The sequence below is a fragment of the Rhineura floridana genome, chromosome 11 (assembly GCF_030035675.1).
Source record: "Rhineura floridana isolate rRhiFlo1 chromosome 11, rRhiFlo1.hap2, whole genome shotgun sequence".
In the NCBI taxonomy this organism is placed as follows: Eukaryota; Metazoa; Chordata; class Lepidosauria; order Squamata; family Rhineuridae; genus Rhineura; species Rhineura floridana.
The window spans coordinates 27,535,633-27,547,494 of record NC_084490.1 but is presented as its reverse complement, the minus strand read 5'-3'; the positions used below and the strand labels follow the sequence as shown (position 1 = coordinate 27,547,494).

Here is an 11,862-nt window from a genome sequence, read left to right as displayed (position 1 = left end):
ATCCAAGACAGGGTAGGTGGTAGCAGCAACTGCTCCTTGAAAGATAGCTTGCATGGCCTCTCTTTCTTCCTTTCTTAAAGTGAAGGAGACATAAAGTATAGTGAAAACGGAAGAGTATTTTATGTCAGAGATCATGAAAAAAAACAACCCCAAGATCTCTAGTGGAAAAAGACACCAGAACCAATATCCTAGCAAGAACTAGCAAACACAGTGGACTGCTAGCATTTTAAAAGGAGCTGATATCTGCAATCCTACCATGTTCAGTGAAAAAAACCCAAGATCTCTTGTGGAAAAAGACATCAGAATCGCTCTCCTAGTAGGATCTTCCTGTTTGATACCAAATGCAATGGACTTCTAGCATTTTAAAAGGAGCTGATATCTGCAATCATATGCCTGGTTCAAGTCTACTCATGAGAATCTGAGTTGATCAGTTGACTGAAGCAAGCACCGATGACAAAGTTGTCATTAAATTCTGAGCATCAGCCTTTTAAATGAAATATATAGAGAGTACGATGAAGACCTAGACATATTATTTCATTTTGTTTTCCTTGTTAGTTGCTCCTTACTGTTCAGCTCAGGCCTCAGCACAATAATGTAGCATTTAGGGTAAAAAATGCAACCCAGTAACCCAGCACTAGAGGCCAAGATAGAGAAGATCTCTACAGCCACCATGTATTTTCCTTTGGTGCTCAGGTAGGTTGGAACAAAGGACAGCCAAACACTGCAAAACACCAACATGCTGAAAGTGATGAATTTGGCCTCATTAAAACTGTCAGGTAACTTCCTGGCTAGAAAAGCCACAATGAAACTCACAATGGCCAGGAAGCCCATATAGCCCAAGACACAGTAAAACATGGTAGCTGAACCTTCATTACATTCCAGTATGGTTTTTCCATGCAATGAGTGCATGTCCTTATCTGGGAATGGAGGGGAAGTACTTAACCAAAAAATGCAAACGCCAACTTGAATAAAGGTGCAGCAAAGAACAACAGAATGTGCCATTCTTTTGCCCACCCATTTTCTCATCCTGGCACCTGGTTTGGTTGCCAAGAATGCCACAACCACAGTGATGGTCTTTGCCAGCACAGAAGAGAGGGCCAAAGAGAAGATTGTGCCGAAAGCAGCTTGTCGGAGAAGACAGGTGACCTTTCCAGGTTCTCCAATGAAGAGGAAAGAGCAGAGGAAGCAAAGGAGGAGGGAGATGAGAAGGATGTAGGTGAGGGTCCGGTTGTTGGCTTTGACTATGGGAGTGTCCTTGTGCTTCATAAAAATTCCAAGTACTAAAGTGGTGATGAAAGAGAAAGAAATAGCAATGATAACTAAGATAGTTCCTAAATCTTCTTTGTAGGAGAGATAGCTTAAAACTCTTGGAATGCACTGACTTTGGTCTTTGTTGGGATAATGATCTTCCGGACAATTGATGCAGGCATCCATGTCTTTAAAAAGAAGAAAGAGAAGAGCTACTTTAAGTATTTCCAAGTGTTGAACAGATCTGTCTAAAGAAGTCAGTTATAGAAACTATAGAGAATGAATCCTTTTGTGCTCTTGCAGCTCTGTACTAAGCAGCCAAAGATTACCCAGCCTGTCTTTTAAACTGATAAAAAATATGTTTATTCGTATGTTATTTTAAAAATATTTTTTAAGTTCGTAATTTGAATGACCTTTTTATCAATGCAACCGATTCACATTTTTTTCTAAAGGGCCTTTTCAGTGGCAATTCATTATTTGTGGCATGCAGAGCTTGGAAAAGTTACTTTTTTGAACTACAACTCCCGTCAGCCCAATCCAGTGGCCATGCTGTCTGGGGCTGATGGGAGTTGTAGTTCAAAAAAGTAACTTTTCCAAGCTCTGGTGGCATGCCCCTGCCCCTGTGAAGTGTATCTGTTTCCCTCATTATGGACCTGCAGGAGGAATTTAAAAAACATTTCTGTTTACCCAGGCATTTGATGGCTGAAATACACTGTTCCTGACAACTCTGAGATTACTGGCTGAAATAATGTTTTGAACTGTATTTAGTAACTGATATTAGAATGCTTTAAAAATAGTTATGTTTGTGCCCCCCTGGGCTCCTTCAGAGGAAGGCAGGATATAAATGGAATGAATTAATGAATAATATCTTATGGAAATTGCTTGATATCTCTTTATGCCTCCTACCCTTCTGGCCAGAGAACATCCCTTCCGGACATGGAGCACAGTCATAGCAGCAAAATATCTCTCCTTCCTTCTTTTTCCTGCTGTAGCCAGGATAGCAGTTGTCATTGCACACAGAAAGGGGCAGCATCTGCACAGAAACATGAAAGATCATTAGCAGTAAGGCAAATCATCTATGATATGCAACCCCCCCATGATGTCATGCATATAACCTATTATAGGCCACAACAGGAGCACACTGAACTCACCCAATAATATTATGACCTATCCAGTCACATACTGAGCCAGGCAGAAAATCTGTTGTTTTATGGGCTCCACTAGATACACACGCAAGATACAGTTATCTTCTAACCAAGGGACTTTCTTCCTCCTTTTACAACCCAAGGCAAAAAATCAGTGCACCAGCACCTAATGATAATCTTCTCAGCACATTTCTGTATAAAGCACTGCTACAAACAAGATCTCTTCAGTGATTCATAGACCTCCAGAAGGTTGAAATTAGACTTTCACAGAGGTTTTTATTTGCTTTTTTAGAATGGCAGGTCTGCAATAGTGGGGTGAGCTTTAGATCACACAATCTGATAATGCTATCCCTTTGCTGAAGCTGTCAATATACACTTGAGTGGTGGTGGTGTGTGTTCCTATGCATGAGGCAATTTTCTTCTCTACAGAGATGATTTACCAAAAAGAAAAAAAAGGAACTTACTGTATAGTCCAGCCTTTCCTAACCTTGGAGTCCCCAGATGTTGCTGGACTACATTTCCCATCATTCCTGATCACTGGCCATGCTTGCTAAGGCTGATGGAAGTTGTAATCTAACAACATCTGGAGACCCAAAGATTAGTAAAGCCTGTTACAGTCCAAACCTAGGCAGAGCTGCACTCTCCACACCTAATAAGAATTAAACTTGATTAATCAGTTTCATTTGATTGCAAAGACTAATGCTTGAATCCTGAGGATGACCATTGAAAATACATTGTTATCCTTATGCCAAAGAAATAATTAGTAGGAGGATGACAAAGGCAGATAACCTAGTTTAGGAAGCATGAAGAGATTATGTGACTTTTTAGCAGGGCTGAAGATAAATTGCAATACTGTGTTATAAAAACCATTGAAACTAGAACATACGACATAAGAAGGTTACGTAACAGCAATTTTAACAATAACTGTTGGGGTTCATGGTTTCCTGTTTGTTATTTTAAATAAAGATGGAATTATGAGGCCAGAAATAAACTGGGAATTTCTCAGGAATATGGGATAATGCAGGTGAAACATCAAATTAGATAAATTAGGTATCACTACTCTCTATTTACATCATTTAGTCTGTATATTGACTTGTGATATTTTAGACTATGCTGTGGTGTATAAATATTTACATAAATAAATAAATTATTTAATAAAGGAAGGAAGGATATATAGGCTTTTGCATTTTTTTAAAGCTACCATACAGACTTACTGTATATAGGCAATTGTGAAGATATCTGTCAATATTTCTGATTTTAAAATACATGGTTTTATTGTATACTTGTGAATGTTGTAAACTGCTTTTATCTTTAATAAGGATAGAAGTATAGAAATATTTTATAAATAAATAAACAAACCAAATTCAGTACTTGCAGAGAAGGTGGAATAATGAACTGGCCTAATGGACATTTTCTCTTTTATATATATATTCAACCACTTGTCACTATGGCTCACCTGATTAAACCTTTGGTGCCAGACAATTTGGTCATCATGAATGGTTAGCTCTTTGCCTGGAGAAGCCTGAGGTTCCAGTCTTCCAACTTTTACTCTAACTACCGAGCCATTGGGGAACATCAGCCAGTTTGTAACATCAAAACCTGCAATGAGTTCTGCATTGTCATCAAAGTTTACATTGTCTCCAACATTGTTATTGAACATGATGTGCCTTAAAAAGTGATGGACCTAGATTCAAATATAAAGAAAAGGATAACTCAGTCTTGAAACTGTTTCAGTGAGCTTTCATTTTTGTACAGTTTATGGGCTGACTATATTTCTAGGTGGCAATGTCCTTCATTTGTCCCAATTTCAAAAGTCACTATTTTATAATGAGGCTGTCATTGATTACTTAAATGCGTTTGTGAACAGCAACAAAGCAAAAAGAAAACAATTTTTTTTATGGAGCTCTTTTATGAGGACCTAGACTTCTTTTTGTCCCTGGATCATCTGTTGAGTTATAATTACCTGCCATGGCTGCATATTCTGAACTATGAGTCTCTGTAGGGACCTTCTATGTTTGAAGCTGGATTCATATATGGCATGCAAAGCATGTGCCACAGCATAGACAGCATTGTAGACACTGTAGCTGTGGCCACTCATCTTCATTTCAAACAGAATACCAGGAATGCTCTCCAGCTTCTCCTCCCCAGTGCACGTTTTCTTCTCAGCTTTCTCCTGCTCTTTAGACATTTTTACTGAACAATGGAAGGCCTGTTCCCAGAAGTCTTGGATAAAACCATCTCCTTTGGCCCAGGAAGGTCTTATTCCCTCAGTAAACTTTTGGAATCCGAATGGCTGATTTGAGTGAGCAGTGAAGGATATGGAGCCATGGAATGTTTGCATATCCCAAGTCTTTTGAATGGATATTGATGTGAAATCCCAGTGGGATGTAATAATCCACACTTTGCAGAGACGGGGCAATTCCATATAAGATGCTATAAACAGAAATATCCTCACAATCTGAAAGGATGGAGGTTCTCCATAGATAAAGAATACATTGGCTTTTTCCTCAAAGATAACTTCATAGGTTTTCCACTGGTGTATAACCAAATCTATTAATTTATCCACATAATCCCATTTTGGCATTCTTACTATGAAAGCATAACAGATGCCATTCTGGGAAAGCATTGGCACCATCGTCTGTAAAAACTGGTCCCCTTTGTCATCATCCACAGCTCCAACCCCAACCCATTTCCATCTGAAATGCTGAAGTAACCGCACAACTCCTGTTTGCTGGTGGGCTTCAGTGGGAACCATTTGGTACAACAATGGGAATAGTAGTTTGGAATTTTGTAGTTGCAAAAATGAACCATAAGTGAGCTGAAATAAAATGTGTATTAACATTTTGGATTAAGGAAATGTTATATCTTAGAAACATAGACTTGTAGTGGTTTCTGTAGCTCATGTACTCCAAAATCCTGGGTTGGCAGAATTCCAGAATTAGACCATTCCCAACAAACGTTTCCTAGCCTCTACTTTGAACCTCTGTTGAGAGAGAGCCCACACACCCCTTGCCAACTAGATCTACTGTTGAACTGCAGTTAAAGCGTTTCCTAATGATCAAGCAAAATTTAGTCCTACCCTTCAGGATAGCATAGAACACACTTTAGATCTCTTATTATAAATATTACTACTACTACTACATCACTGATTGATTGATTGTGTTTATATTTCACCCTTCCTCCTGAAAGGAGGCAATAAATAATAATAATAATAATAAAATTGTTATATGTATGTCTTATTAGTATTAGGTAGTGTCACAAGCATGTCCCTTTTAGCCCTATTTTGTAGGCATTGTCCTGTGTGTGTCTCTGTGTATTTTAAGTCTTCACAGTAGTTTTTCTTTCTATTACTGGTGGTTAATTTATTTATTTTTATCAGATTTTCCAATCCTTACCCTACCAGCAGTTTACCCTATCTACTCAGCACATTTTCCCCAGTCATTCCTTAACCTATCCTTATTTATGTACATCCATTACTGTACCTACAGTCAGTACAGCATCACATGCAACACTGTATAAAATGAGGCATCTGTGTAGTAGCAGTCATGGTGTCAACAGAGGCACAGGTGGCAGAGGTGTTGCTGGTTGTTGGCAGAAGCACCACTTGCCAGACTCATTTGCCCGCCATCAGCCTGTCTTGCTCCAACTACCAGGTAGCTATTTTCAGAGGAGGCAATAGTTGCTGACATTAGCAGCAGCCTGTCTTGGGCAGCCCCTTTGATGGGACAGGGGAATAGGAAGCCCATCCCACTGCTGGACATCATCTCTGAGGAGGAGGCATTTGAAGCATGAGCTTGGTGGAAGATGAGGATCTCTCATGATGCTCTCCCCTATACAGCAGCGTGCCAGCATGGTGCTGTTGAGGATCAGAAGCTGCAGGTGCAGCCTCCACCAGTGCCATCTGATATCTCCTGTGATGCCCCCAATACTCCTGTGGTGACCTCCCAGACTAAAGGCAACAGCAAGTCTCATAATTCACCATCAAAGTGGCAGAGCATTGTCTTGGAGCACTTGAAGTGGGAGTAGGTCCTAGCATTGCTATCTACTGGCATGTAAGTGTGCAATGAGCAGGGGTAATGCTTCTTCCCATTATAGTACTACAGCCTGCTCCTGCATCCGAAGAGGCAGCACCAATCCCCCCAGAACAGAAGCTACCAAATCTGGTGCATGCAGGAGCAAAGACAGAGTCCCTCTCAGTCTCCTACCCTAAAGGGCTTAGGCAGGCCACAATGGAGGAGATGGGTTGGGCCATAAGATGGCAGTTTCCAGAGCAGATCACCACATACTTTGGTGCAATGGTGGCATTGAGGAACCAGTCCTTCAGTCTCATGGTGAATTCAGGCTTCAAGAGGCTGATGGTTCTTATGATCCCTTTCTACACAGTGATGTGTCGCACAACAGTGGTGTGTATCCTTCCTGTACCAGGCATAGAGAGAGTAAGTGCTGAACAATCTGTGGAAGGCAGAGGTGCAGATGGTGCACTTCACTGCAGATATATGGAGCAACTGGGGTGGAATTCATGTTTACTTGCCTCTGATGGCTCACTGATGGGTGGCCACAGGAACTGGAGCAGGCAGCATTTCAGGGACTGGGAAAGAAGGATATTGGTGGGACATCTTTCATGCTGAAGTAATGAATCAGTCCCACATGACAGTGGAGTTCATGACAGTCATGAAATACAAGGCAGAGTGGAGGATGGCCTGGCATCAACTCACCTGTGGTTACATGTTGATGGATGGGGAAGTGAATATGGTCAAGGCAGTTCATGAAGGTGGATTTGTGGGCATCCATTGAATCACTTACAAATTGCACCTGAACATCAAGGATGCCCTTGGTTTGAGCCACAAGACTATTGCTCTCCCCTCCACCTCTACCACCCTTGATCTTCTCAAGAGCTACAGGAGGATTGCTGGGTGTAAAGGCCAGTAGACTGCTGTGGGAGAAGCAGGCAAAGTTGGGGCTCCCACAGCACCAGCTGGTGCATGATGTGGGCACCCGCTGGACTACCACCTACTTCATGCTTGAGAGCATAGTGGAGCAATTGAATGCTGTCCACAAAAATCTTCACTGACAGGGAAATTGGGGTGCGAGCCCACAGAGAAGGCAGCAATAGGATACCATTTTGCAGCTCATTGTAGTCCTCCAACTCTTCCTGGACTTTACAGAGACATTGAGGGCCAGCAGTGCCCTGCTTAGCCAGGTGATCCCTGTGGTCAGGCATCTCAAGAGCCAGATGCACAAATTTCTGGATGATAGGGATCCCAACAGAAGCAGGTCTTTCCTGTAAGAAGTGTAGGAAGTTGTAAATAGGCTTAGGGGTGGCATAACAGAGGGGGTGACCAAGAGTGACCTGTGGGTGAAGGATGAACTTTGTGGCAACAGCACCAGGAGGAAATGGCAGGAGCTTCTGGTTCATGAACTGAAGGAGGCACAGACCAAGAGGCAGGGATCAATGGTGGTGGAGGAGGGATCAGCAACACTCCTAGCAGCATCTCTCCCAGCAGCAGTAAATCGGGGGGGGGAGAGCTTCTGGGCCATGGATTTTCAGGAAGTACCAGTATCAAGAGATAGCAGTCAACCCCCCCACCAGGATAATTCTGGAATGGTGATGTCACATTACCTGGCAGAACCCACCAGACATTGCCTGCCACTAACCTCCTGGCCTGCTTGTGGGCTTCCGATAGGCATCTGGTTGGCCACTGTGAGAACAGGATGCTGAACTAGATGGGCCATTAGCCTGAACCAAAAGACTCTTCTTATATTTTTTCATTCTCATCAACTGGCATCCCAAGCAAGATGGTGTTTTCTATGGCAGGCATCATAGTAAACACTGCACCACAACAGTTTGGAAGCTGAGTTGGTGGAGCATGTAGTCTTTCTTAAGGTTAACCTTCTGCTGCTGGGATAGTCCAACCTGCCAATGCTATATCTTAACCTCTGACTGCTAATGCTGTCTGGACTGTTAGCCACTAACTGTTCATAAAATAGCTATTAAACTACCTCAACATCTGCCTAAGCAAAACTACCACCTCACAGTTGCTTCTGCCTGTTTAAGCTACTACCACCTCAGTAGCTGCTGCTGCCTGGCTAAGCTAAAATGACCTCTTCAAATGCTGCTGCCTGCCACTGACTATCTACTGCCTCCCTCTTCTGCCTGTCCATGCTAGCAACGGGCTCTGTTACAGCAGTAATTGGAATTTCCATCAGATTATTATTTCTGATATTCTCTCTCTTTGCAGAGAGAATATTGAAGTAACATTTCTCTATGTGGTTTCCAATTCATTCTCCACCCCGAATTCATTTTTTTTTAAAAAATGCTTCAAAATCGATAGTGAGTGATACTTTTATCAATCTACTTTCTATGTGAGCTCTTCAAATGTGTATTCCCTTTCACTGATGTCAATGAAGTGTTGATTATAACTGACAAACAGAAAACAACAGGGGGAATGAGGTGTTGATTGTAAGCAGCAGGGGGAAGACATTGACTTGATTATCTGCCTTAATCTGCAGTGCACTTGAAAAGGAAAGTAAATAGGCAATCATCACAGAGTTCAGAAATATAGACTAATATCAGTGGAGACTTGTGAATAAACAGTGATTATAATATTGATAATTCTCTGAAAAAACAATCAGAAGAGATCGGAAAAATGAAAAGATATCAGAGGGAAAAGGAATTGGATCGTTAATGAACACCAGGGGGGCACACTTAAAACAAAATGTAAAAAAGGAGTATTCCATTCCTAGTCCATGCCTGTCTGCTGCTGTTGCTCTGCATGCCCACCCCACTACCTTTCAATTCAACTCTGCACATAGCAGATGGCTACTACTGCCTGCCTGGCAAGTATGTATTTCTTTGGCTTAGCTGCCTGGGAGGTGGAGCTCAACACACTCTGCAAGCAATTTTGTTTTAATCTTTATGGATGACACCAAATACAGGAGCATAAAAGATAGCAGAATTAAGCATGAAAGTTATTGTATAGACTTTTTAATGTTTTGGGGAAAAATGGAACATTTAAAGGGTGGCTAGCAAGAAACTCCTGGAGTTATCTGTCTGAAATTTTGCTGAGTTAATCCCCTCCTGAGGGGCTACTATATCTCCAGATTTTATGCACCTATGCGAAGAAATCAAACAAAACAGTTACGGCCATTAAAAATGTTTTTAAAGGTGGCTAGCATGAAAACACCTTGTGCTACCTGCCTGTAATTTGACAGGATTAATATCCTCTGCAGGAGCTACCATGTCTCCAAATGTCATGCAGTTATATGAAAAAAAGTTATGACCATTTTGTTTTCCCAGTTGAATTCAATGGAATCTCTAGACATTTGTATATTTGAATTGCAATATAGATCCTGGGGTTGGGTCAGGTTGGGGTGAGACAGAAATAGATCATCCCAGGAAGGTGTCAGCTCTGCACTGAGACAGCAGTGCAGGCGGGGGCTGGAAATTCCTGGGTATTTACCAGGGCGGGAAAGTCCTTAGCTGGCAGTCTGGTCGTAAATCTGCCAGGCTAACAAGGATGAAGCGTGATAAGGGCAAGGCCCTTTCCAAGCTTACGTGCCAAGCCAGAAGTCCAGAAGCGAGGTCAGTAGAGGTCCGGGTTCAATTGCCAAGTGATCAGTCCAAGATAAGGTTCAGGGAATCTGGAAACACACGAAGCCACACCTGATGTTGTAGTCAGCAACAAGCTGAAGCCAAGGTTTGTCTTTTAATGAGCATGTTTGTCAGCAGGTGTGAGCCATCAGCGTTTTGGTCTTAAGTGGACAGGCCTGCCCCTCTTCTGCCTGACCTTCTGTTGTCTACGTTCTGCAGGTGAGGGGGGAGTATCCTGTTCACTGGCTGCGTCTGGCTGAAGGGCTTCAGCTGTGTCTGGGGTGCTCTGCAGCTGAGGGGGAGAAGGAGCTGGGTTCTCAGGAGTTTCCTCCGTTTCTCCTTCTGGGTCTGCTGCTGTTACTCCTGAGTCATCCTCATCTGATGAGTCCTCCGAAGGGGCCATGACAGAAGGGTCAGGCCTGATCACCAAACTGGGCCCTGAATTGGATGGGGGGAGGGCTGTGCACAATCCTAGTCATTGACGAGCAATCCTTGAGCAAAGTTTTCCAATGAGCTGTGAGCACACCTACTGGAATCATAATCAAGTCTGCATTTAACCAACTTGCTTAACATAATATCATCAGGAACTTTGTCAAATACTTTCCTAAAATCAAGATAATATGCCACAGTTGTGAATTCACTATACATCCATGCTCACATCTTACCTGTGGAGTCTTGTGGATTGCTGAAATGATGGCCACATTGACAGAGATCTCAGAGAAACATCCTCCAATGATTGCTATCAGATTGTTCTGGTTGTGACACCTGAAGTTGGGGACAAACCTCTGTTGTGTGGAAAGGAGGCTTAGTGTGGCCTTGTAAGTCATTTTTGCAGTCAAGTAGCTATTGAGGATGCGGAACCCCAGAGAGATATTTGGTAAGATGGTGGGATTCTCATTTATCTCTTTCACAGCAAATGCTAAGGCCATGATGTGCTGATAGTTCTTTGGCACTGAACTGAAATAATGGTTACAGCCGTTCAATAAAATGACTACAACAATAACAAAAATGCATTTGTACTCATCATCCTCATTTCTACAAATGCTTTCAAAGTGAAGTGGACCATAGAAGATAATATACTGAAGAAGAAATCTGAAATAGATATTCCTCCCATGATGAACTAAACAATCTAAATGCTATGGTATCATTCTAGAGCTTAATGAACTATTCCTGGAACTTATTTTTGTAAATTCTCTTACATACAGAGAGCAACTATCAGCCCAAAGTATGGGTGTACAGTAAATATAGCATTATTCCAATGTTAAGTCTCACTTGTCTTCCTTCTGGGTATGGTGGCAAATGGACATGGTCAACTTTGGCTTATTCATTTCAATCAGCTACTCGGAATAGAACCATGAATACACCCCACTGTGCATGTAGTATTCATGGTATATATCAGGTCTGGATGAATCTTGTATCCCAGGCCAAATCATGATCATTTGGAGAAATTCAGGAGATATCCAAAATGAATCAGGCTCCCTCTAAATCAAATCTAGGCCCTTCAAAAGCCTTGTGACTGATCTCGAGGGAAAGGGAGAGACAGATAGTCACTGCCTCTGGAAAAAAATGGAACATTTCTCACCAAGAAACCCGTATAATGAAAACACAAGGGTGGTGGAGGGAGATATGTGGAGGTACAATGTTGTGAGATCGAGCATCCAACTAGGATTTTTTTAATTTGAATTCTCCTTTGCATTTCCAATTACAGTATTTTGGGAGCAATGTAGAAGGAACTTAACAGATGCTGATTCTATCTAGGTTTTATCCCTGGGTGAAACACTAATTTTACCCTCTGTGTGTGTGTGACACAACCACACAAAAAAGATGGAAGGAAACATTAAATAAAAGGAGGGAAGGCAATTCATTTTAAAAATACCA

At 41.9% G+C, this 11,862-nt stretch overlaps 1 protein-coding gene across 1 annotated transcript; it reads right to left on the bottom strand.

The window, feature by feature from the left end:
* Positions 1 to 534: 534 nt before the first annotated feature.
* Positions 535 to 10,913, bottom strand: LOC133367655 (vomeronasal type-2 receptor 26-like). Its single transcript, XM_061591751.1, has 5 exons — positions 10,650 to 10,913; positions 4,357 to 5,211; positions 3,850 to 4,077; positions 2,155 to 2,281; positions 535 to 1,436 (listed from the first exon to the last, which is right to left on the bottom strand). The coding sequence occupies exons 1-5, from the start codon at positions 10,911 to 10,913 to the stop codon at positions 535 to 537; spliced, it is 2,376 nt and encodes a 791-aa protein (XP_061447735.1).
* Positions 10,914 to 11,862: the final 949 nt, after the last annotated feature.